The following is a 27221-nucleotide window of genomic DNA, read 5'->3' as shown; positions in this document are numbered from 1 at the left end:
CATGGTGTGGGGAGCGATCTCCTACACTGGCCGTACACCACTGGTGATCGTCGAGGGGACACTGAATAGTGCACGGTACATCCAAACCGTCATCGAACCCATCGTTCTACCATTCCTAGACCGGCAAGGGAACTTGCTGTTCCAACGGGACAATGCACGTCCGCATGTATCCCGTGCCATCCAACGTGCTCTAGAAGGTGTAAGTCAACTACCCTGGCCAGCAAGATCTCCGGATCAGTCCCCCATTGAGCATGTTTGGGACTGGATGAAGCGTCGTCTCACGCGGTCTGCACGTCCAGCACGAACGCTGGTCCAACTGAGGCGCCAGGTGGAAATGGCATGGCAAGCCGTTCCACAGGACTACATCCAGCATCTCTACGATCGTCTCCATGGGAGAATAGCAGCCTGCATTGCTGCGAAAGGTGGATATACACTGTACTAGTGCCGACATTGTGCATGCTCTGTTGCCTGTGTCTATGTGCCTGTGTTTCTGTCAGTGTGATCATGTGATGTATCTGACCCCAGGAATGTGTCAATAAAGTTTCCCCTTCCTGGGACAATGAATTCACGGTGTTCTTATTTCAATTTCCAGGAGTGTACAAACAATGCTTACAATTATTTTTTATATTCAAACGATTTTGTCTTCATTAACACATCTTCGAAGTCATTTTGCAGCACTGCTACATACTCTACGGCATAGTGCGGTATCACTGCCCAAATCATGAAATATGTCATTTATGTAGTCCTTTAGTTAAGCAATGGTCTGAAGCTTTTGAGAATAAAGAGAGACCGTGACAACACCCCATAGGAAAAAATTCGTGGGCGTGATATCTGGTGATCGTGGAGTCATGTCAATATCTGTCCTTCAATCAATCACTTTTCTTTGGAAAGTTTCGTTTAAATAATCGCGGACGGCAGTGACATAATGTGGTCGAGGACCATCGTGCTGAAAGTAAACTTCTTGAAAGTTTTCAGCGTACGTCATAAGTCCTGGCACCACATAATTCTGAAGCATAATCAAATAGTTTTCTCCTCTCACAATACCTACAGAAAATATAGCCCAAATATGACAGACGATGATATCGCCCCCCAAACACACCAGGTTGATTCAGTGGTTGTTCTAACAAAAGATTATTATCAGCATACCAGTAAGTGCAGTTATGTCTGTTAACTTGTTCACTTAACTTAAAATTGGCGTCATAAGGCCTCACAGTTTTATTGAACAGGTTAGGATCGTTTTTCTGTTGGCCAAATATCTGTTTACAAACCTGAAGCCGTCGATACGGATCATCTTCAAGTAACCCATATCGTGAATGTGGAATGCAAGCTTTAAACTTCTGTTTGTGCAAGATTTTTGCACTGACCTTGGTGACAAATCCAACGCAGTTGGTAATAGACTGATTGATTTTTGTGCACTTTTGGGGTACAGTTAAACATAACTGAAATTCATTTTCTTCAACTGTGAATGTTATTGGGAGGCCAGATCTTGGTGCATCGATAACAAATACATGTTTTTCAAATATATCTTGTAAGTCGTACTCTGTTTGTCTAGACGGAGGTTTTGATCTTAAGTGTCTTCCCCTTTCGTTAACACCCGTAGCAGCAACACTTTTATAAAATGTTTTTAACGCAAAAAATTCTGTCTTCTTTTGTTAACATCGTGAGATTTCGGAGTACAGCTGTAAACACGTCTCACAAATGTCGCTTTCTACAATTCACTATTTCGATTATTGTGTTTGTTTTGTTTGTCATTGCATTGTATACCAACTTGACAATGTATAGTTATCACAATTTGGCAATAACAGTTTAACGGGTTAAAACTTCCTACATTATGAGCAGTGGCTGGCTCATGTTACGCATTGGATTAAATCTTGGTTGCTATCCTGTGTTTAGGTCTCCCGTGGGTATCGCGATTATGCTGTTATCCTCTCTCTCCACGAGTGGTACCAGCAGTGTGTATCGATATTCGCACCTTGTAATATCTTTGGCCTGGCGCTTATTGTTTCCAGCTGTGTTGTGTGCGACCAGTTGGTCGGCTGGCGTGGAGCAACGTGGAGATCTCCGTGGCGCGTAGTTTGGTCGGGGCCTTTGGCGGCGTCTACGTGTGGTCAGAGTGTGTAGTGCTGTTACCATTGCTACGAGGTCCGTACCTCACCAATGCTGGACACGAAAGTTGAGTTTTGACTTAATCTACCAGCAAGTCACGACTGTTCACATTGTGTCGTTTGGATTTCGTTGTCGACTGTTGGGACATTCTCGCAAGCAACAACATGTGTTTTCAAGTTGGCAAATTTTAGCCACCCTCCGGTGGAATTTAACTGTACTTGGTTATTTTAAATTGAAGTACACCAGCAGAATCTTCAGCCTTGTGGCCGTTAACGTTCCGATTACCTGCCCTGGCCGTTGACGTAAGTTCAGGCTGTGTACTTTCCTCATAGTGTTGTCGCTGTCCAGCACGTGTGTAGTTTGACAGCTCAATGTATAATTAGTTGTGGGCGCCAATACTTTCTACATTGTTTCATTGAACTCCCTGTTGTGTGCTGGTCAGGTGGAGCGGAAGTTATCTTGTCGGTGGGTCCGTTGACTGTCTGTCGGTTGGGTTGTCGTCGGATTGAGAATGGTGGGCTGCCTGCCTGTCTCACCTAAGCGAGCGTTAGTGTCTGAATTCTAGGCCGACCCTCGGAAGCTTCTGAGCGCCGTTGGGTGTACTGCCTTTTCTTATTTGTTCTTGTTGTTTGTATTTGTACGGCTTCTAGACGATTTTTAAATTAAGGTTGTTTTGCTCTTAAGGCCTAAGATTGTTTGGGCCTTCACCCTAATTTAAAGAACTGTTTTAAGTAAGGCCTTTGGCCTTTTTTAAATTTAATTTTGTTGAGTCTTAAGTGATGGGCCTTCAGCCGATTTTGAATTAAAGTTGTTTTGCTCTTAAGATGTCAGATTGTTTGAGCCTTCAGCCTAATTAAAGAACTGTTTAAAGGTAAGGCCTTTAGCCTTCAGCCGATTTTTTTAAAAATCCGTGTTGTTTTGCTCTTTAGGTGTAAGACTGTTTGGGCCTTCAACTCATTGAAAGAACTAATTTAAAATAAGGCCTTCTGCCTTTTAAATTTCTGATTTTGGTTTGAGTTTTAAGTTATTGGCTTTCAGCCAATTTTAAATTAAAGTGGTCTTGCCCTTAAGGCATGAGATTATATGGCGTATTCAGCCGGTTATTAAGTTCTAAAAATTATTGCTGTGTTTTTTTTATTTCTTTGCTCTTGTAATGTTTGGTCAGATAAATCAAGTTGGATGTTCGAGTGGAACTGACAGCCGCTTGTTTTGGCCCCTTTCCACAGTTTAAACTACTTGTCCTGTCCTGCAGGTTTAGCAGAGTGTCTCACAATACTACGTCTTGCTGTTACTTTTGTTGTCTTTTAACCAACTCTCCAGTGAATTTTGCGCCACCATTCATTTAACACGGTACAGGAAAGCGCTTTGGTTGTGCATAAACAGCAACAGAAAGAGACCATAGCGATACTAACGGACAGATCGTTTAGAAATTTAGATCGGCTTAAACTCCGGAGAAAACTCAAAATTCCGAGATTTCGAGACGTATTTACGCAGGCTGCATTGGGTGGGGCAATGTGGAAATCCAAAGAATGTAGGATTGTCAGTTTAGACATTATGGGGTATATGGAAGTCAGTGGGTTGCATATGTTAAAAAAAAGAAAAGAAAAAGAAAACGGAATACCATCCACTACTTTAACTGGAGTGGCGATTAAGACTGGATGAAGATTTCTGCCGTTGCTTTTCGGCGCTACCAAGGTTTCAGTTTACACCTCTGTAGACATTTCTGCCTATGCTTTTCTCGACAGTCGCACAAAAACAAGGATTATGCACGGGAGACCTACGGTATATTATACGAAGTAGAAATGCGTAATGCTTTTCTCGACAATCGCATAAAAACAAGCATTATGCATGGGAGACATACGGTATATTATACGAAGTAAAAATGATTACCCTATAATAAATCAAAATGCAAGAAGACAGTCAGTACATAGAAGAAAAAAAATGTTAATTTACCCTGTCTTGGCAAAGTTTGTCCACATGTTGATCATGTTTGTCCTAGTGATGTCTTCGTCAGATGTCTTGTTCAGGTTAGGGTTACCATTTGGCTGGTAGAATATTAGCCCCAATTCCATGGCATGACTTACACCTGAAAAGAAGAGACGACATTTTTAAAATAAAAGCTGGAATAAAATCTATATATAATGGAAGCAGTATTAACAGTAGACTGCCTGAAGAAGACAACAAAGTAAGTGGGAATAGATTAGAAAAGAATTAACGGCATCAGCTAGTGAATGGGCAACTTATCAATAATTGTGTTAAGAGCTCTTACATTTAAGGTTAAGGAGGAAAGGGAGAGTAACATCGAACGTCCCGTCGATGACCAGATCGTTGAACACAGTTTTCAGATAAGGCTGGTAACTGTTGTTGGATAGTAGCGGAAAAGATACAAGTGTAATCGGAGGACGTTCTGCAGTGGGAGACAAAGAAGAGTATTTGTATGTAAACTATATGTCTGATTCAAAACTTTTATTCAGAGATGAACATGATAAAATTCTCTCTTAGCATTGATAATCTTCACTATAATTGTGGTTTGCGTACTGTAAGACCTTCGGTACACACACCATCAGATTATTTGACTTGTCGCTCTAACGAAGTAGGCCAGTGTCAGCAATATGTCTCGTGGTTTCATCGTGGCGTGTTTATCTTCTGCCGTTAGGTCAGACGACAGAAATGCCACTGCACGCTTAGAGTAGCAGATTGACAGTGACCAAATTTAACAGAACTTGATTAATTTTCACACACATTCATTAAAATAATAACAAGCATAAACATTACGTAACTTGATTCTGGATGCTATTTACAATTGACAATCTGAAGTTCCTTCGGTCTTGGTACGTTAATCTTATTCCCACATGTCTCTGATACTTGACAAAGTGTCTATACATTTATCTTCATGGCTATGTACAGGAATATGATAATCTTCGTAGGTGCAGACTGAAACTTGAGCAGACTGGTACAGACTAATGCAGACTGGTATAGACTGGTGCAGACAAATGCAGACCGGTACAGACTGGTGCAGACAAATGCAGACTGGTGCAGACAAATGCAGACTGGTGCAGACAAATGCAGACTGGTGCAGACAAATGCAGACTGGTGCAGACAAATGCAGACTGGTGCAGACAAATGCAGACTGGTGCAGACAAATGCAGACTGGTGCAGACAAATGCAGACTGGTGCAGACAAATGCAGACTGGTGCAGACAAATGCAGACTGGTGCAGACAAATGCAGACTGGTGCAGACAAATGCAGACTGGTGCAGACAAATGCAGACTGGTGCAGACAAATGCAGACTGGTGCAGACAAATGCAGACTGGTGCAGACAAATGCAGACTGGTGCAGACAAATGCAGACTGGTGCAGACAAATGCAGACTGGTGCAGACAAATGCAGACTGGTGCAGACAAATGCAGACTGGTGCAGACAAATGCAGACTGGTGCAGACAAATGCAGACTGGTGCAGACAAATGCAGACTGGTACAGACTGGTGCAGACAAATGCAGACTGGTACAGACTGGTACAGACTGGTGCAGACAAATGCAGACTTATACCGACAAATGCAGACTAATGCAGACTGACTAATCGGAGGTCTGTACACTCGTTATACCTCGCGCATTCTGGTATCACTGCGCGAGTGTGATCCGTGAGGTGAAAAGGTTCTACGTTAGCAGCAATCTCATTGGCTGTGTTACATATTAATACGCGGATCGGCGGAAGCAGAATTTGGTCCGTCTCTAAGGCAGCACCATCTCGTAGTGCGGAGATGGGCGAGCGCTGCGCCTGTGCTGTTGTGCTTAGCGGGGCGCGCTATAGTGGGAAAGTTGTGTACGCGCTGACTACGCGGAACTATGTACACAACAATAATAATCAGCAGTAGCCCTTAAGTATTTCGTGAAATTCGACAATTATAAAGGCAGAAGGAAACATTAAACCCGGCCTGACGTAGTTCGAAAGTTGGGCCTCATGAAGTCTGTGCGTCCAGTCTGTCGTCCTGAACATGGTGAACTGGATGAGTAAGTGTAATACTCACATGTTGATAGTTAATTAATGTGGTACACATAATGAGTTTTACTGACAAAGCCGAGAAATTTCCCAATAGAAGTTCTTCGTCGTATCCGGGTTGGAAATATGGAGATACCTACAGGTACAGTTGATAAGGTTAAATGAATTGAATAATGTTTGCTGGACTGGATGGACTGGATGAGTAAGTGTAATACTCACATCTTGATAGTTAATGTGGTACACGTAATGAGTTTTACTGACAAAGCCGAGAAATTTCCCAATAGAAGTTCGACGTCGTATCCGGGTTTCTAGACGGAAATATGGAGCTACCTACAGTTGATAAGGTTAAATGAATTGAATAATGTATGCTTATGAAATTCCTGTTTTTTTTTTACTAATTTAGAGCACGATTTCGATTTGTAAGGAGGGGAACTGATTACAACCTAAAAGTATGCTATGGTGGGTGAAAATTATTTAAACCGACAAACTGTGAGAGGTTACACGGGACACCAAAATAAACATTTTCCTTTATCAGCATAATTACCTATGAGCATCTTTTAATACTGTAGAGGTTGTAATCGCTCTCAGCATTCGTGCAATTGCTCATAACATGGAGAGGAATCAGACGAATTTAAGGAACATCATTCATGAGCAATTTTAATCCATTTGACTCACAACGTGTGAACGGAACCAGATGATCATCTACTCGGAGCGCAATATCCACATTAGTTATTGGAGCAGAGACATACGCATCCTACACTTCCGTCCTCTGTGCTGTTTGCTGACGAAGCTGCATTCGGGAGTGATAGGCTCTACAACATCCACAGTTCGCGCGTGTTTGGGTGAGGTTGATCCACGACCTACATTTACTTGCTCTCGTCAGTTGCCGTTCTACGTGAATGTGTAGGCAGATGTTGGTGACTGTGTAACGGAGACATACCTCCCACATAGGCCTTAAATAACAGGCATTATTAGAATTTCTTCGCCAGAGAATTGCCAAAATTGCTGGACGGAGTGCCACTCGCTACAAGACCTTACGGTTCGAGCATGGCGGGGCGCTGGCACATTTCAGTCGTTCAGTGCGTCGATTTTTGAACCAGTAGTTCCCAGAAAAGTGGATTGGGAATGGTGGTCCTGTACCATGGCCTGCTCGATCCCCTGATTTGACCGCTCTGGACTTTTTTGTGTGAGGAGGGATAACCATGTTTAAAAAAGACATGTTGACTAAGAACATCAGGTTTCCAGGATAGTAATAATAGCAGTATGATTTAAGGACATTCCTGTAGCCTTTGACCGAGTTAGACCGTACATGACCCACAGGTGCAACCTTTGTTTACAAGTCAATAGAGGCATTTTAAACTTCTAGTGTAACTGAAGTAATTATTTGACTTAATGTTGTTGTCTATTGGCAGTAAAGAATTAAAACTTGTTTGTGTTACTTTTTTCGTCACGGATAACCTATCAGAAAAAGTGTTTTTATTGTTTCATGTAACCTCCTACAGTTTGTTAGCTTAATTAATTTTCATCCTGAGAAAACTCCCTCCACCGGTTTAAAAAACACTCAGAGAAAAGTTTAGCATTAGAGAAAAATATTTGTTTTGGTGTCCCGTATAACACCTCAGAGTTTTTTTGTTAAAATAATTTTCACCCTGTATATGCAAAGTTATTATCTGGCAGTACGTAATGGGAATTAGGTGCACTTTGCAAACTCCGTGTTTTGCGTCATACACTGTGCATAGGAAAACACGTCAAGTACCCGTTGCAGGTGGATGTAGGTGCACAAAAACAGTCGCGTCCTGAATAGAACAAGTAATTTTGTAACATGTTGATTGCTGACGCTTTATTTTATCATGAAACATGAGAGTAGTATAATGGTAAAGTAACAGTGACAAAATGACAAAAATGGGTGGCATTACATATTACTGAAACCCATTACCGTATAAGATATCGCACAGGCCTTACTGCGAATCTTGTATTACTTAAATGTGAACTTTGGATGGTTGTCATTAATGCACGTAATCTGCTGTGAATGTGCAGGGCCTGCACTATATCTACACTTAGAATGTAAAGGTGCTTGGAAAGTGTATCACTTTTATCGAAAATACGTCGGTGTTAAATTGCAGACTAGTGTTAATATAGTAAATGAAAAATTCATTTCACCTGAAAAAACTTGCACATACTGTTACAGGTATGGTGCGGCAGGTTGAAGAAATGTGTCATGGACTGGACTGTGAGACAAATCTGGAGAGTTTCATGGAAAGTGAAGTAGAAACGACTAGCATACCGTAAACGAAAATGCAAGAAGACAGTATATAGAAGGTAAAAGAAGTGTTAATTTACCTTGTCTTGGCAATATTTGTCCACATGCTGGTCATGTTTGTCCTATTGAGGAACATCGTTGTTCGTACGAACTGACTGGCTTATGGAATGTCTGCGTGATAGTATGTGACGGAAATTCTGCGAAGATGCTCCAGTGTAATTTGGCATAACGAAAGTTGTGATGTTGGCAGATAGTACATGCACATCCGGTGACGGAGAACGTACAGTTTTCTGTACCTCTTCAAAGTTGATCTAACAGGTCAGTCAGCCTTACGTAGTGCAAACTGATGTGATTAAAGCAGACACAACGCTCAAACGAATGAAGAGGCTGCCATGGCGCAGACGAAGGGGTTCGTAATACTGGTGAATTGTGGGACACTATTCAGCAACGTGCACTATTTTTTATGCATATTGTTTTGCTTACATGTAACATGTGCAGTAACATCTAATAAAATATTGTTTCAATAGCACACTTGAGTTTCTCCCGGTGTACGAAATGTTCAAATAGTTAAGAGAACGCTGCTGCGTGAAGTATTCGACAACCGGCGTTATTTCGACAGGTCCGCACCATCTACCTATTCTCTACCTTTCCGCCATTGTGCCGATCGTTTCGGCACTCAAGAGCACCGAACGGTCTAGTACTCGAATTAGAGCCCGTGCATTATTCAGTATGCATTTCGGTAGCGATACCGTTCAGGTCTAGAGAACCAAAGCGTTGTTGTCGGTTTGCGTCGCACCAGCCAATCAAAAGCAAGCGGCCGCAGATCCGCGCATGCGCACTGCAGCGCGTACAGTGCCACGAACACAAAGCGGCTAGCAGAAGACACAGGCGCGCTATTCTTCCAAGTACCGAAAATTGCATTTACGATGCCATAACGCATGACGCCACATTCCATCGAGCTGACGTGCCCGCCTTCATCGCTCTTGCCTCCTCCTTAACAGTATCAGGCGCAGTATATTCATTTCCATGATTCTCAGCTGAAATGCATGGACATTTTTACAGTTTCCCTGACCGCATGTTTCCATGCATGCATAATAGCGTATTTGATTGTATTCTGCAGATTTCGTAAATGCCACATTATGTCATCTTATTCTCATTCACACTGACATCGTGTTTTGGATTTTACGTTTCGGAAAATGAGTTAGGAATAGTATGTAGTACCACATTGTACTAATACAGCTATAAAACACCCGAAAAATTAATTCTGAGAGTTTCAAAGAATAAGAATATAAACAGAATGTGATTATAACTCGCTCCTAGAGATCCAGATGATTAAGTAGCCCACTTTCCTATACGATACGTCAACGATTTGGGTCTTAAAAACAAAATTGAAAAACGCATTTCGAGAGCTCCTGCAGTTCGTCAAAGTTTATAACATGCATCTCATGAATGAAAATGTTTCGTATATGGCGCTACAGTCTAAAAATATTACGGCGGAGATCGTTCATCTCTGTCTACTGTTGTTGAGGATTCGATCGCAGATAAATACTTGTGACATGCAAGATTATGAAGATGACTGCTGCTAGTTACATTCCCAGTAATCTAAGTTGTGCTCTTAGATTCATGTCTAACCACATACTCGGAAATCGCTACATATTCGGAAAAAATGGTGAATTATTTCTGACAAGGAAAAATATGAAGGTCAGTATCGGTTGTTTCACTACAGCAATTTCATATTTCGTTTTTTGATCACACAGTAATAACAAAATATTACTGAGGAAGTGCGCTCTTACTTGTAAGTAATAACGAATATTGCAGAAAAATCTTAACACGAATAACAACGTCTCAGAACGTTTTGCATATATGAAGAAGAAAAAAAAATTTTTTGCACCCATCCAGTGTCCTTGCGCGTAACACTCCCACGCGCTAATCACTTGGCCTCGCTAAACAGCAGCTACACATTCCTCAATTGTTTTACTATTGCAGAGAGGAATGTAGGCTAACTTCGTTGTCAAGCGATGTTGCGTAAGTCTGAAATGCGTAATAGTTCGGAAGGTTTCCAATATCAGGCTAACTGCTTTCCATTGTTACTTGAAAGTTGTAAACACGTTTAGATAATTACTAACTACACCAATGTGGGAAAAGGTACACAAAGTCACCAGTAACTTCAGTTCACACTCATGTAATATATGTTAGCAGAGCCGATGTCTTGATATTTAATGACCTTCAAACTCTTATTTACATAAAAATAACACTTATTTCGAAAGAATATTGACCGAAAACGTTTTATTTTTGGATGTAATCATTCACAGTAACAACCTAACCTAACCATATTTCTAACAAACGAAAATAGTCTTCTATGAACTCACTTTCCCACTGGATGCGTCCTCTGGTGATTCTTTAGTAACACAATCACTAAATCCAAAGCTAAAGCCGCTAAATATGTTTAAAGTAACAAATTATAGGTGTACATAAACCACAGTTCACCGATCGACAGGGCCACACAGAAATCCAAAACCTCTCGGTACAATTGTCGTAAAATCTGTGGGAGGACCGTTCGGTAACAGGTCTCAGAAGCTTACTGAATAGGATATTTCGATAAAGAACCGAAAATGACGTCACTACCGAGACTAACCTACTACACCGATCGGTATGAAGGATACAGAATAGGGCCCCTGAAAAATGACACGGTATGCATCTACTGAAATTTAGGTAGTTGTCAAAGATGTCATCTGGCTGCGTTCCTGTAAGTTATTAGAACATTACTTCAGTAATTTAATTACCAACATATGCCATGTAGGCTGATTTTTCAACCATTGCCAGACCAATAATATAAACACTCGCCAATACAACACATTTTACATTTATCAGGTTCATTGACATAGCAAAGGAAAAAAGACTGTTTTTGACAAGTATGTGGCTGAACGACATCCTCAGTTTTATGGTCCTTCCTGATAAGAAAACTGTTAACCCGATGAGGCAGCTATGCAGTAATCTATCAATACAATCAGACGGTGGTAGCGAGCCAGCCTCGATTCGACTCCAGATTATTCCCGGTCGGTTCTGGTGGTTGGCCTCAGCGCGGGTTTTCGGACGATTACCCACTTTATACAAAGAGGAAGAATACGAAAAATTAGAGCACTGATACGTAGATAAATTGCCGGCCGAAGTGGCCGTGTGGTTAAAGGCGCTACAGTCTGGAACCGCAAGGCCGCTACGGTCGCAGGTTCGAATCCTGCCTCGGGCATGGATGTTTGTGATGTCCTTAGGTTAGTTAGGTTTAACTAGTTCTAAATTCTAGGGGACTAATGACCTCAGCAGTTGAGTCCCATAGTGCTCAGAGCCATTTTGAACGTAGATAAATTTCAACACTCGTACAGGTAGTCATTCTGTTTTGACTAAAATCTACAGGAGAGTTGTTTTTAAAGGAAATGAATATACTGGGTTCTGCACTTCTCAGTGCTGTCATAAAGGAATTACCTTGTTCCTCCATTCTTTTATGCAATACCATATTCTGCCACCGCTCTCCCGAATCCCTTCCTGAAGTTAACGTTTAAATTTTTAAAACTATATTTCGAACAACTTTCGACGTCATTCTCGAGACAATTTATATTAGCGGAAAATTATTATGGTGACTCATGCGACAGACTTTGTAATAATTGCAAATATTCATCATTGTTTTTATGACTTACAGTGTCCTCTCGTAAGTGTTACAGAAAACCACCGTTTTTGCTCACTTTCTATAAAATCCAAATCAAACTTTTTGACGACTATCATCTTTGGTCGTGAACACTCTGGAAATTACCATATGACTCAGGGAGTCCGCCCTCTTGGTTTCAATAAATAAAACGAAACGTCTCTTGTCCAAAAGTATTATGGCGCAAATTCGTAATGACGCATGGCACACCAGAGTGTAACAGGGCATGCAAATTAAATTCTTGTCCAAATTTGTAGCAGCAAAACGTGGTTTAATAAAAACAAATTACCATGACTCTATTCCTCAAGTGGTATCAAAGACACATATTTGTGTCACTGACATGTAGCTTTACAGATAATGCATATTCGTGCGTATATAATCCTAAACAGTACTCTCATCAATTCAGAACTGCTAACCGTTACCTTTTCCCCAATAAACTGGGCAGTGCGGCCGCGGGGGCCATGACAGCGCGGCGAGTATAGCATGTGCATAGGGTGCTACATGGATAGACCGCTTCTGAAGAAATGATCGAACGACAGTTCTATAACCGACCTCTTGTGTACTTCAGTCATACTTCCTCAGATGCTTTCAGCAAATGGGAGTCTCTCACGAACCTTCTGAATTTTTTTGCTCCTTAAATCTCTCCAAACAAAAGCTCCTAGATACTTGAAAGCTTTAACGTTCTAGTTAATAGTCCGCGATCGCAAAGTTAAATCATATTGGATTATTTTGTCTATGTGCTAGCATCATATTAAAAATTTCTTTAAGTTTAGAGTCGTTTGCCAATCGTTCCACATGGTACTGAGCATGTGCTAATCGATTTAAATTTCGTAATAGTTTTCTTATGAAGTCATGTCCCTGTACAGTACTTCGTTGTTTCCAAACACTTCGATCTTGGCTGAAAGACCGAGAAGCTGTAGCGATTCCACGTCGCACTCTCGTCTATTGAAAAAGAGCGACATAGGGTGTCTTTCTGCTACAACATTTTACTGCATCTCAGTATGCTGACACCTTGAAGGTGCATATGGAGGACCACGTTGGATAAACTAAGAATAAATCTTATGTCTTTATTCTGCGTTTCGCTGATTGACTGAGTAGAGATCTGTTGATCTTATACCTTCTAAAGCTTCCTCTTTTTTCCCATTAGAATCTTTCCATGTAGGTCAAGGCTTCAAACGTTACTATTTTGAACCACGTATTTCATTGTGGCTTTTAGGATTGCTACTATCTTACAACAATAATGTTCCAAACTATTAAGAAAGAGGGACGCCACATTATTTTGTTTACGTGAAATATGGAAACTTTGATATCCATACAAATTACAAAAATGGATGTACGCCTTTATGTGTATCTATGTGTATGTATGTTCCACATCTATTCCTACAACACTTGACCGATTTCAGCTGAACATTGTTCACCTATCGCTTACTGTCTGGGAAGAATAGAACAACCACCCTGTCAAAAGGGGAGAGGTGAAAAAGTATAGCCCACGGCGCAGGCATACTCATGGTTTAATCATGCAGTATTTGAGAAAGCACTAGAGACACATAATTTGAAACCTTTACACTTTTTGCCGTTGACAACCTTCACAAATTGAGGAAAGGAAAGAAGTTTATCGATTGCTATATATTCGCTGCCCATATTGTAAAACTGCCACATGAAGCATGGATGTTCTCATTTATTACTTCTTTACTACAAACTCTATTCGTGACACATTTTGCAGACAGTATTCACATTTACCAATGAAAGTAAAAGAAAAATTGCATCGTTGTACGAAACTTAGTTCAGTAGATATGAAGTCATAAACAATGAATGCGTGAAAAACTACCCCAGTAGCTCATTTGTAAGGTAATCGGAAGTCTGAAGCTGTTTCAAGCAGGTGAGTTCGATTCCTTAAATAATTGAGAAGAGAGAGAGAGGAGGGAGTAGGAGGAGATGGACAGTGAGAGGGTGGAGGAGGAAAGAAGGGAGTGGATGAGTGACAGAGGGAGATGACGAGATGGACTGAGAGAGGAAGGGGAGGTGGACAGAGATGGGGGGGAAGAGGAGATGAATAGAAGAACGAGCAGGAAGAAGGAAGAAAGATTAAGAGTTAAGAGTTCAATGTCTAGTTAGCAGCGCGGTCATTAGAGATGGAGTACAAGCTCCGATTATGAAAGGATGGAGAATGAAATTGGCTATGCCCCTGTCAACGGAGTCATTCCGGTATTTGCCTTGAGCGATTTAGGGAAATCAAGGAAAGTCTAAATTTGGATTGCACAAAATGGACTGTAAAGGTGGGAGGAGAGTGACAGGTCAAGAGGAGCTGGAGAGCCCAGGGAGAGGGGGGTAAGGAGCAGATAAATAGAGAGAGAGAAGGAGATGGCCTGGGGGATGGGAGAGCAGAACTTACAGAAGATTGGAATAAATTGACACCTGAGGTCTCTCCACTCTGCAGCGGAGTGTGCGATGATATGAAACTTCCTGGCAGATTAAAACTGTGTGCTGGACTGAGACTCGAACTCGGGATCATTGCCTTTCGCGGGCAAGTGCTCTACCATCTTAGCTACCCAACAACTACTCACGTCCCGTCGTCACGGCTTCACTTTTGCCAGTACCTCTATTCCTATCTTCCAAACTTCTCTCCTGCGAAACTTGCAGAACTAGCACTCCTGTAAGAAAGGATATTGCGGAGACATGGGTTAGCCACAGACTGCGGGATGTTTCCTGAATGAGTTTTTCACTCTGCAGTGGAGAGATATGAAACTTGTTGGCAGATTAATTCTATGTAACATTTCTTCTTCCACTAGTCTTTCATAATATTGAGCTAGTGTCCGAGTTATGTCTCCCACAAAAGTTAGGAGACAGCCCTGCCCTAATATAGGTGCTACTGGCGGTGGTAGGTAAGCATGGAAGTCCTTCTAATGGATTCCTGTACGTTACTTTCAGGCGTGGATCTGCCACTGGGGTTCAAGAACTTTTGCCAAGAATTCTTCTCACTCTGTCGAGTTATACTCCTCGCCTTCATCACCTCCATCAGGAAAGGTAAGATTCTTATCCATACGGCACCAATTGCACCTTCGCGTAATCACCCTCCTGTACCCAACTGCAGATCGACACTTGCGATTCCACCAAGAGACAGGATGCCTTCTACGTGTTCCTGATGACTTGGAGGCGGATACATCGGTGACTTGGTGAAACACTGCTGCAATATTGTCCATCCAGTCCTAGACGCATTCACACTGCTCAAAAACAGCTATCCGTCTGTAAACCAACCAGTTAGCCTCTCTCAGCAGCCATTTAGACGTCCTCATTTCTGGATCTGCTCCATCTGGCAGATAGATCCAGGACAGGTAGTGGTCACGTCCACAAAAGTCATCATTCACTTCCCACTGCACAGTGTCTGCAAGGGTAGGTGAACAGAAGGAGAGGTGTATTGCTGTAGACGAACCTACAGCGGTGCTGAAATAAGATCGACCCTTGTTCACCAGCATGATGCTTTCAGTGTGTGTGAGACTCTCGACTATGTGGAGCATATGATGCTGGATCCCAATAGTACGCTGTGTGTAGTAACATCTCATAAGAGGGGGGCGGGCTGGGGTAGTTCACCAATAAGCTCTTTCAGCTTCTCAACATTAGTGATCTCGTGGGGTGGCAGGTACACAAGACACACTCTGACAGTAACGTGGGCCTTTATCGTGATAGTCAGACTTGTAGCGTTGTTGTTAATGGTATAAGCGAGGAATTGAATGTGTCTTTGACACACGCCTAATCATTCGCCATCAGGTCATCTATGTTGTGGAGGTGATAACCTCTAAGTACAGGTGGATCTGTACTTTTACAATGAGTCTCTTGGAGACTCAGCCAAATGGACCTTCTATCCATTCAATGGAAGGCCTTCTATCGTCACAGTTTTTATTTACCTTTGCCTTTGTCCCATTACAGTGGGGTGAGGAGGAATGGAGGAGCTATCTAGGTCTTGTGACAAGGAATTTAACTCCATGAAGTTCTCCTCATCATTCAGACATGCCATTTTGACATCTGGTGGCGCCTGGGAGCTTTTGCTCTAAATGATGCGCTTTTTTCCTGTCTCTTTTTCCCTTCGAGGTTGATGGGGAAAGGGAAAGCTGAGAGGCACTATGTTTTTGGAGTATCTTCTCTATACTCAGTGAAGTGTTGCTCTTCTCTTGTATCATGAGCTTTCCAGTGAAAATCGGATGGCAGAAGTATGTTTTAACTTGTGCAAGGAAACTACTTTAATCCAGATTTTGAAATCGGGGAAGGGTAGTATTAACACCGGTAGTTATCGCTGTGTACGAAAGACCCTGAAGTATTTATATATTGTCAACTGGCACCTAGTGCGGGTTCTCGAAACCAAGTCACTACTCAGCCACTCCCAGTGCGGGTTGAGGAGGTACAACCCCACACTCGATAACCTGACTCTGCTCGAAACGGCGATTCAATAAGCTCTCCAATGTGTAGCATGTCAGGGATAGCTGGGAAAAAGCGAAGTTAAACATGAGTGGTTCCTGCTTGTCAGAATGGGTTAGAGTCCTCCTATGGGCGTTGTAGGGTCTACATCTACATCTACATCCATACTTCGCAATCCACCTGACGGTGGGTGATGGGGTCAGTAGATACTTTAGGAGACAGGTGTGACGTGTGGGAAAGCTGCACTCAAACGAACAATGATCATACAACAGTTATTAATCCATTCAGCTTTGGCAGTCTTCTGAGTGCACCCTAATCTCTGTCGCAGTCTGGTGTTCCCTCGTAGTATTCCGCCGTTGTAATTGCGGACCATGACGTACCGCTGTCTGAGAGACGAGCGCTGCACGTGTGTCTTTGGTGTGTGAGGAGAGCCCATACAGCAGGATGTGGTCACGCTGAGATCACGGATCTTCTCTGTTACAGAGGGACAGCGGCATGGCGATGGCTTTGACCACAGCCAGATTCAAAACCGGCAGTGAAGAGCAGGGGCGGGCGGTTGGAGCAATGTCGGCTGTCTGGTCAGGGCAGACCGGCAGAGACTCCTCGTTAGAGGCTCGGTGATGGCAGACAGCGACGGCGCCGACTGACACAGACTGGGCGTCACATACTGAACAGCTGGTTGAACGATGATGAGGAAGATAACTTGTCCCTAAATAGCGCCTCCCCTTGCTTATTTCTGCTGTTTACATCGGTTAGTCAGTGGCGCAAAATCGTGTGGAACGTGTTGTTGATCTCTAGCTATCGTAATTGGGTAGCAATACTCATTTTTAAGAAAAAGATGAACCATCTCACTTTTGACAAGCGACCCATGCGGCTGCTATACCTTTAAGGAACTGACGATTCCTTAAGTCTGTAATAATTCGCAGATGCGTCAGCCATAGTTCATGGGAAACAGACAGAGCACGTCTGCTCCTATTTTATAAATCCTCCATGAAGCTCTGTCTTGAATATGGATGACAGATTTAAGGAACAGCAGGACCTTCATACCTCAAGATAGTGGGTATGGTTCACCACAATGTTATTAGGCTGTCAAATGGCTCAAATGGCTCTGAGCACTAGGGGACTTAACATCTGAGGTCATCAGTCCCCTAGAACTTAGAACTACTTAAACCTAACTAACCTAAGGACATCACCCACATCCATGCCCGAGGCAGGATTCGAATCTGCGACCGTAGCGGTCGCGCGGTTCCAGACTGTAGCGCCTAGAACCGCTCGGCCACACTGGCCGGCCTATTAGGCTGTCAGTATGAGTTTATTGAATAAGTCTAATTTAAAGCTTGTGTGCATTGGTGAGTCTACACTGACTATTCGAGGTCTTCTCTTTATGTTACACAATACATATAGGGCTGCGTCTGTAGTAAAATCGACAGCATTAATCGCCATTGCCCAGCCGCCAATGAAACCGTCGATGGGCATTTAGGCCATTTGGGAACTTTGTGAGGAAACGCAGGTGGAAGGCTTCAAGGCCCAAAGCCAGAGAGGGCCGGCCGGTGTGGCCAAGCGGTTAAAGGCGCTACAGTCTGGAACCGCGTGGCCGCTACGGTCGCAGGTTCGAATCCTGCCTCGGGCATGGATGTGTGTGATGTCCTTAGGTTAGTTAGATTTAAGTAGTTCTAAGTTCTAGGGGACTGATGACCTTAGAAGTATAGTCCCATAGTGCTCAGAGCCAAAGCCAGAGACAGAGGATTCCCCTGCCATCCAAACAAGCACAGGGTAGTTTTTGAATTGAACTGGTGGGCGAAGAAGTGTACACCATATTGTATATTTAAAACTAAATTTTCCGAGATTTTAAAGCGCCGCCTTGAGTTTATTACTGTTTACATGGGTAGGTCTAAGCAGGTTTATTTTGTAGGCTATTCCATCGTGTCCGTCCTGAGGAAACTGGAGAAGATGATATCGTGGCAAGAAATTTCGCAACTGCTCTGATTCCCTAAGGGTCTTTCCTGTCGGAAGTACCCAGTGAATTAGATGGGGTAACGATGTCCAGGACACTCTCCTATTGCAAATATAGCAAAAGGGAATATATTCCAGGGTATATACGTATCCAGTGAAATAAACTCGCTGATGCTGCTGCCATGGACGCTTGCTCCCTTCCACCTCCTGCTCACTTTTCAGCCCCCCTGAAGGCTGTTACCGCAAACGTAACACGAAATACCATATGTTTGTGGGAGGTCCAGTGGCTGGTAGTGCTGAGTTAAAAGCTTCTGGAAGTGAAACTTCCTTCCAACAACGACGAGCTGAAGAAGCGGAAATTAAAATGCACAAAGCGGGCTTTTGGCCATTGATACATGGCTTTCTGTTATGTTACAAGGGACCATTAGCGTGTCAATGGTGTGGAACGCCGTTGTCGGCACGACTTATTTTCAAAATGGTTCAAAAGGTTCTGAGCACTATGGGACTTAACTTTTGAGGTCATCAGTCCCCTAGAACTTAGAACTACTTAAACCTAACTAACATAACGACATCACACACATCCACGCCCGAAGCAGGATTCGAACCTGCGACCGTAGCGGTCACGCGGTTCCAGACTGTAGCGCCTAGAACCGCTCGGCCACTCCGGCCGGCCGACGTATTTTAATCGAGTCTATTTTATATAACGACCTGAGGGAAAGCCTGGTTCTACCGCAGGATCTGCCCTCTATTTTAAGTAATAATGAGGAGAATGTGGTTTGTGTTTTTGCTTTGTGTGATGTCAGAACTCCTCTCCAAAATTCTGGGTGTCTAGTTTTAGAATATCGCAGAGTGGTTTGGTTACCCATTATATCTAAGCAGGCACCCCGCCACTGTTTTGTATTTGGATTTTACAGATGGTCCTGTCTGAATCTCCTGATATCATATTTCAAATGCTTGTTTGTTGATATAGCTTGGTTTTAAGACTTGATGTGTTTTAACACATTTTCACCATCCTCGTCTCTATATTTGTTTCATTCAAATACCCTTCTGACCTCGTCGTTTAGCATCCTAAAACAATACTCACATCTCATCATGTGTCACATAGATATCAGTTTAGTAACATTTCCTGTAATCTGCAGATATGCGTAAAAGTGATCTAATTGTATTGCTGTCTTTAAATTAATGTTCACTAAATAAAGTTGTAGTTTGAAATATCAGCATGCTTCAAGGCCACAGCATTGACTTTTTTTAATAAGTGAAACATTAAATGTTGTTAGTGGACGTTACTTCAATTCTGATGTGGTGCCAGAGTATTTGTCAAACCAGGAAGGAATGTTTGCAGCTCTGTGAACATATCTGTTGCCATCTAGAAACAAACTAATAGCGAATAACACAGAAGAAAGGGCAACACTTGCTTACCGAGAGATCAAAATCCTTACCGCATCGGTTGCCCAGCCCCGTCGATTTCCCAGATATATTATGGTATTTTTGATTGATAGCCATTGCTCATTTGCATTTTTGGCCGAAAATTCTCATCAAATTCTTTGACTGTATGGAATATTGCAATTTGGGGGGGGGGGGGGGGGGAGGGAAAGCTCACTCAAAGTACACACTGCAACCCGTATCCAGCGAAAAGAAACCTTCCTACAACGTCGTCCACTGACTATAGGTATGGCAGGAATTGCGCCAGCTGGAACATCATGTGTGCATGCGTGCCAGTCGACCATACCAGAAGTTGCGTGTGCATCTCCTGAAAACTCAGTGCACCAACGCTGACACCTGGGAGACGTTTGGATGGAACATTCCTCCTGTACCACTCTATGAACGTTATCCTACAGTGTTTGACACACACACTGAAAGTTTTTCGTTGATAAAACAGCTACCTTGTACACAAAAGAAAACATTAATTCATTGTAACGAGTTGTGCCCACAATATCTCTGCTAACTGTCCTGCAACCACTGCTGGAAGAATTTTCTGGAAAACCAAACAGACAATAACCCTGCTGCTCTGGCGCTTCAAATACACACAGAGCATGGCTCAATCCACACTACCACAACTAACAGACAATGCCTCATTGCATTAATTACACATAGAAATTGTAGCTAAAAAACCACCACTCATAAACAGTGGATCAGCACACACACACACACACACACACACACACACACACACACATGAGGATCACACATATATTTTGCAAATCAGATAACTGAATTTCTGCCGCAAATAGATCGTAGCACTAAACCTATCCAAGGTCTTGGATACACCGATGTTTGAGAACACAAGCACCCTCCTCCATGCGCCGTCCATAACCCATGCACCACAGAGCACAGGCGCTGGCTGTCAGCTTCTGTTATCATTCAACTGACATACTGGTTAGTTCACTATTAAGCCGCTCAGAGGTCGCCACGAGTGCTGCCACCCAGTTAGCCAGCAGCAGCTGCAGGGTGGCAGCTCCATTTGCAATCACATTCCAGCAACTGAGGATTAGAAATCACATTCCAGCAACTGAGGATCAGAAGTAGATGTCCTTTCATATTCGATAGCCAGGAAACCACCTCTGCTTTCTCTCAAGTGGTTACTTCCTGTTCTAACATTTGCACCTGACGTCCATAGACCAAAGTGTTCTCCCCCCTGCCCACCCCCACTTCCCCTCCCAACCACCACTTGTGAAATGGCGGGAAAAGACAGTCTGCGCTGAGCTGCTGGAGAGGAAGGATGCAAGGTATTTATTTACTTTATTTATTTTTGAGGGTATTATTCTGATGGATTTTCTTATAGCTTCCTCCACACACTGCTACCTCTCCTCTGCCTTCCACTTTCCACCACCATCGCCTCCTTTTGCCAATGGCGAATGTGTGATTCTATGTTCGTCTTGATGTGCACTCTAGTCTACAACACCACTCTACCTGGGCAGGAAACTGTTCTGCAGCAGCCCAACGTTTCCTAATGACCAATCCCACAGTTGTGGCGGTTCTCAGATGGGTATGTGTTTGCACGGAAAAGACCTGTAATGTGAGTGGTCCACTGCCTACTTATTATTGACGATAACAATCCATTGGAGCCTTACATAACACCTGCTGGTCCTTCTGCTGCTTGCCACAGAGGACTCATCTTACTGGGGCTCAACTGAGCTACTTTTCAGAGGCCATTAAAAAGTGGTTGGAACTCGGCATTCAGTCCTTATCCACCTGTACCTGTCTGTTGGTAGGTGAAGTGGTGCTTTCACTTGTTTTCGAGGATATTATCTAACAGCGATCACCTCCAGCCTCTGACAAAAATTCACCCTGCAAGTTTCTCTCCAACACCTTATGGTGACAAAATTTAAGATGATAAAACACTAAAGAAAACATCTATTCTTTGCAAAATAGCCCATAACGTGGCATTGTTGTATGCCCTATACAACAATACCACTCAACAAACAATCTACTTTACGGTGTATTATTCTACAGCTGTATTAATGCTCCACCGCTTCCAGACACCACCTCGGTCCCCCTACCCCCTTCCCCGCTTTACATGTACACTTATCTTGTACATGTCTACTGTATGTAAAATCGATAACACGTCCTAAATAAATCGAAAAGTTCCATTATTTTGCAGTGAAAACTACAGAATGTCACTATTATATTAGGTACATCAATCTGAGTGAAAGTGCGAACTATTTCCAGTCGAACACTAACGGAAAGTTTCAGTGGAAAAGTCGTATCTGTGTCAACCTACCTCTTATGAGCTATCAGCTTTTACAAAACATAGTCGTCACGATAACAAAACAGTCATGGTTCCACGAAAATAAACAACCGATTTCTTTATAAGTGATCGACAAATTGGTATAGTTTGAGAGTGATTCTCCCATTCAAAACTAGTATGTGTGGAAGTCTTGTAAATAAATTGTCATGCACGTGGGTATCATATGGATTTCAGATGCACGGAATATCAATAAAAAACAGTGTCTTTGATGTATGTCACAAAAAAACAGCCACCTTTATGTATGACAGCAAGCTAAAATGCACATCTACCTCTGTTCTCGTTATTTTGTAACATACAATAGAGTAAAACTACCAAATATATCAGCAGCACTCCACCTACACTCCTGGAAATTGAAATAAGAACACCGTGAATTCATTGTCCCAGGAAGGGGAAACTTTATTGACACATTCCTGGGGTCAGATACATCACATGATCACACTGACAGAACCACAGGCACATAGGCAACAGAGCATGCACAATGTCGGCACTAGTACAGCGTATATCCACCTTTCGCAGCAATGCAGGCTGCTATTCTCCCATGGAGACGATCGTAGAGATGCTGGATGTAGTCCTGTGGAACGGCTTGCCATGCCATTTCCACCTGGCGCCTCAGTTGGACCAGCGTTCATGCTGGACGTGCAGACCGCGTGAGACGACGCTTCATCCAGTCCCAAACATGCTCAATGGGGGACAGATCCGGAGATCTTGCTGGCCAGGGTAGTTGACTTACACCTTCTAGAGCACGTTGGGTGGCACGGGATACATGCGGACGTGCATTGTCCTGTTGGAACAGCAAGTTCCCTTGCCGGTCTAGGAATGGTAGAACGATGGGTTCGATGACGGTTTGGATGTACCGTGCACTATTCAGTGTCCCCTCGACGATCACCAGTGGTGTACGGCCAGTGTAGGCGATCCTCCCCACACCATGATGCCGGGTGTTGGCCCTGTGTGCCTCGGTCGTATGCAGTCCTGATTGTGGCGCTCACGTGCACGGCGCCAAACACGCATACGACCATCATTGGCACCAAGGCAGAAGCGACTCTCATCGCTGAAGACGACACGTCTCCATTCGTCCCTCCATTCACGCCTGTCGCGACACCACTGGAGGCGGGCTGCACGATGTTGGGGCGTGAGCGGAAGACGGCCTAACGGTGTGCGGGACCGTAGCCCAGCTTCATGGAGACGGTTGCGAATGGTCCTCGCCGATACCCCAGGAGCAACAGTGTCCCTAATTTGCTGGGAAGTGGCGGTGCGGTCCCCTACGGCACTGCGTAGGATCCTACGGTCTTGGCGTGCATCCGTGCGTCGCTGCGGTCCGGTCCCAGGTCGACGGGCACGTGCACCTTCCGCCGACCACTGGCGACAACATCGATGTACTGTGGAGACCTCACGCCCCACGTGTTGAGCAATTCGGCGGTACGTCCACACGGCCTCCCGCATGCCCACTATACGCCCTCGCTCAAAGTCCGTCAACTGCACATACGGTTCACGTCCACGCTGTCGCGGCATGCTACCAGTGTTAAAGACTGCGATGGAGCTCCGTATGCCACGGCAAACTGGCTGACACTGACGGCGGCGGTGCACAAATGCTGCGCAGCTAGCGCCATTCGACGGCCAACACCGCGGGTCCTGGTGTGTCCGCTGTGCCGTGCGTGTGATCATTGCTTGTACAGCCCTCTCGCAGTGTCCGGAGCAAGTATGGTGGGTCTGACACACCGGTGTCAATGTGTTCTTTTTTCCATTTCCAGGAGTGTATTTCGAAACGATCTACCCCTTCGCTGAACCTATCAGCTACAGATCCCAAGCAGAACTCTTGGTAGTCTCTTCTTCCTCCCTGCAATGTTGTCTCTGATTTAATTTCGAAGTGACCAGGAGGACCTACATCTGTTACATTTGATGTCTCACGATGGAACGGAATGAGCGGAGTTCCAAGTAAGCAATACACTTCGTTAATACCTGTGCAAAAAACATCGTTTGCAAGAACCAGTCCTCATTCGACTGTATCTATATTCGATTTTATTACGGGCATCACTGTCCTGGATTGAGGGTAATGTTTCACCTGGTTGAATATAGAGCTTCTGTGTAATACTTGTAGGTGTTACGAATGACCATGTAGTTTACATGCGGGTGATTAAAACTGAATAAACGCAGAGCATAATTTATAAGCTTTTCTATGTCTTGAGTATCTGGGAAATTGACAGTGTATCAAACTGCTCCCAGACTCCGTCAAAATGGCTATAAAAATAAATAAAAACTGCAAACTACTTCCAAAACTAAAACAGTCATCATCACAACCCTCAACTCCTCCTGCACTACAACAATTCTCCATACTGACCCCAATCCTCTCATGGTATCTGCAAACTACTGCAAAAAGAAACATGCACCTAAACGAAACTTCCTGGTAGATTAAAACTGTGTACCGGACCGATACTTGAACTCGGGACCTATGCCTTTCATGGGCAAGTGCTCTACCATCTGAGCTACCCAAGCAAGACTCACGCCCCGTCCTCACAGCTTTACTTCTGCCAGTTCCCCGTCTCATACCTTCTAAACTTTACAGAAGCTCCCCTGCGAACCTTGCAGAACTAGCACTCCTGAAAGAAAGGATATTGCGGAGACATGGCTTAGCTACAGCCTGGGGGATGTTTCCAGATTTCAAAAGGTTCAAATGGCTCTGAGCTCTATGGGACTTAACATCTGAGGTCATCAGTCCCCTAGAACTTAGAACTATTTAAACCTAACTAACCTAAGTAATATCCAACAAATGGGTCCCAGCTGGAGATGTGAAAGTCAAGGACAGTCTACTAGAAGAGGTCAGTGAATATGTCTACCTTGGCCAGATTATAAATATGAAGGGAGACATAAGGCCAGAAATCTATCGACGCATCAAGCTTGGCTGGCAAGCATTTGGGAAGAATTCAAAAGTATTCAGATCAAAAATGCCAGTAAATCTGAAGAAAGCAGTATTTGATCAATGCATTCTTCCTGTGATGACGTATGGCTGCGAGACATGGACACTGAACTTATTCACAAAAGGGAAACTTAGGACAGCACAGAGAGCCATGGAGAGATCAATGCTGGGCTATACAAGAAAGGACAGGAAAAGGGCAGATGACATCCGGTCTGTGACGAGGGTTAATGACATCTTAGAGAGAGTAGGTTCCTTGAAATGGCAGTGGGCTGGCCACGTTGCAAGAAGAAAAGACAACAGATGGACGAAGCTAGTACTAGAGTGGAGTCCGAGAGAGCACCGGAGGCCTAGAGGAAGACCACCAGACAGATGGGACAAAGACATCAAGAAGATCGCTGGTAACACCTGGCAGAGAACTGCCCAAGACCGTCCCACTTGGAGAAGACTTCTGAAAGCCTACCTGAATCCACAACTCGAAGAGGCCACATCATCTAATGATTGAATTGGCTGATGATGATGATGATGATGATGATGATGATGATGATGATGATGATGAACCTAAGGACATCACATACATCCATGCCCGAGGCAGGATTCGAACCTGCGACCGTAGCGGTAGCATGGTTCCAGACTGTAGCGCCTAGAACCGCTCGGCCACCACGGCTGGCATGTTTCCAGAGTTAAATTTTTCATATTAGTGCACACTCCGCTGCAGAGTGAAAATCTCATTCTGGAAACATCCCCCAGGCTGTGGCTAAGCCATGTCTCTGCAATATCCTTTCTTTCAGGAGTGCTAGTTCTGCAAGGTTCGCAGGAGAGCTTCTGTAAAGTTTGGAAGGTAGGAGACGAGGTACTGGCAGAAGTAAAGCTGTGACGACGGGGCGTGAATCGTGCTTGGGTAGCTCAGATGGTAGAGCACTTGCCCACGAAAGGCAAAGGTCCCCAGTTCGAGTCTCGGTCCGCTACGCAGTTTTAATCTGCCAGGAAGTTTCATATCAGCGCACACTCCGCTGCAGAGTGAAAATCTCATTATGCACATAAACGGATTACCGCGTTGAGGTTTGGTGTTCTCATTACTATGTTGTAAACGCACACCACACACACACACACACACACACACACACACACACACACACACACACAGAAGCGCACAGTTATGCTATTTAGTGTGATGGATACCCGAGCTGTGACCTCCCACACACTTTGTCCCTCGCTCCACTGACACATGAGGCTACTTCTGGTCAGTTGCAAATTAAATCAGAGACAATGCTTGCAGTGGGGGTTGGCCAAAGACAGAGGAACAGTTACAAGATGAAAAGAGAAAGATACAGTTTTGTGTTTCGCTCAGGATCCTTAGCGAGTAGGTTCAACGAATGGGTAGTTAGTTTCAAAATAGAAGGCGGAGTGCTGCTAATATAGTTCATAGTTTCACTCCATTGGGAGCTACATTATAACGAGGAGAGAGATAGATGTGCATTGTAGCTTGCTGTCGAACTTATAAATGACTGTGTTTTTCCTTTGATATGCATGAAAGACACTGTTCGTTGTTGATATTTCTTGTGTCTGAAATGCATATAACACCCACATGCATGACAATTTATTTACAAGACACCCACAGGTACTAATTTTGAATGTGAGGATTGCTCTCATACTATAGCAATTTGTCGATGAAAATTTAAAGAAAACTATTGTATCTGTTCTCTTTGAACTGTGACTGGCTTATTATAATTGCGATTGTGTTTTTCAATAGCTGTCGCTTATGACAGGCAGGTTAGATAGTTTGACAGAATGTCAATCCTAAGGTCCCGGGTTCGATTCCCGGCTAGGTCGAAGATTTTTATCTGCTCAGGGACTGGGCGTTGTGTTGTCCTAATCATCATCATTTCATCCCCAGCAAAGCGCAAATCGCCGAAGTGGCGTCAAATGTCAAATAGAAAGACTAGCACCCAGCAAACGGTCTCCATGACGGGACATTTATTTCCTTGAAAATAGCGGAAGTTTTCGATTAATTTAGGATGTCGATTTTACACCCATGGTAGACATGTAGAAGACATGTGTGATAAAGGTAATACATGTGTTGGGGCGAGAGGGGGGGGAGGGGGGGGGGGAGTGGCGGCGGTGGTGGCTGGAAGTGGTGG

At 43.7% G+C, this 27221-nt stretch overlaps 1 protein-coding gene across 1 annotated transcript in view; it reads right to left on the bottom strand.

Annotated features, from left to right (window-relative positions):
* Positions 1-27221, bottom strand: part of LOC126198854 (cholinesterase 1-like) — a 178623-nt gene that overhangs the window by 20316 nt on the left and 131086 nt on the right. Inside the window, exon 10 of the mRNA XM_049935442.1 lies at positions 4060-4192. Within this exon, the coding sequence (XP_049791399.1) occupies positions 4060-4192 (133 nt within the window). The remainder of the gene's footprint in view (positions 1-4059; positions 4193-27221) is intronic.

The sequence above is a fragment of the Schistocerca nitens genome, chromosome 8 (assembly GCF_023898315.1).
Source record: "Schistocerca nitens isolate TAMUIC-IGC-003100 chromosome 8, iqSchNite1.1, whole genome shotgun sequence".
In the NCBI taxonomy this organism is placed as follows: domain Eukaryota; kingdom Metazoa; phylum Arthropoda; class Insecta; order Orthoptera; family Acrididae; genus Schistocerca; species Schistocerca nitens.
This window is presented reverse-complemented; position numbering and strand designations above follow the sequence as displayed.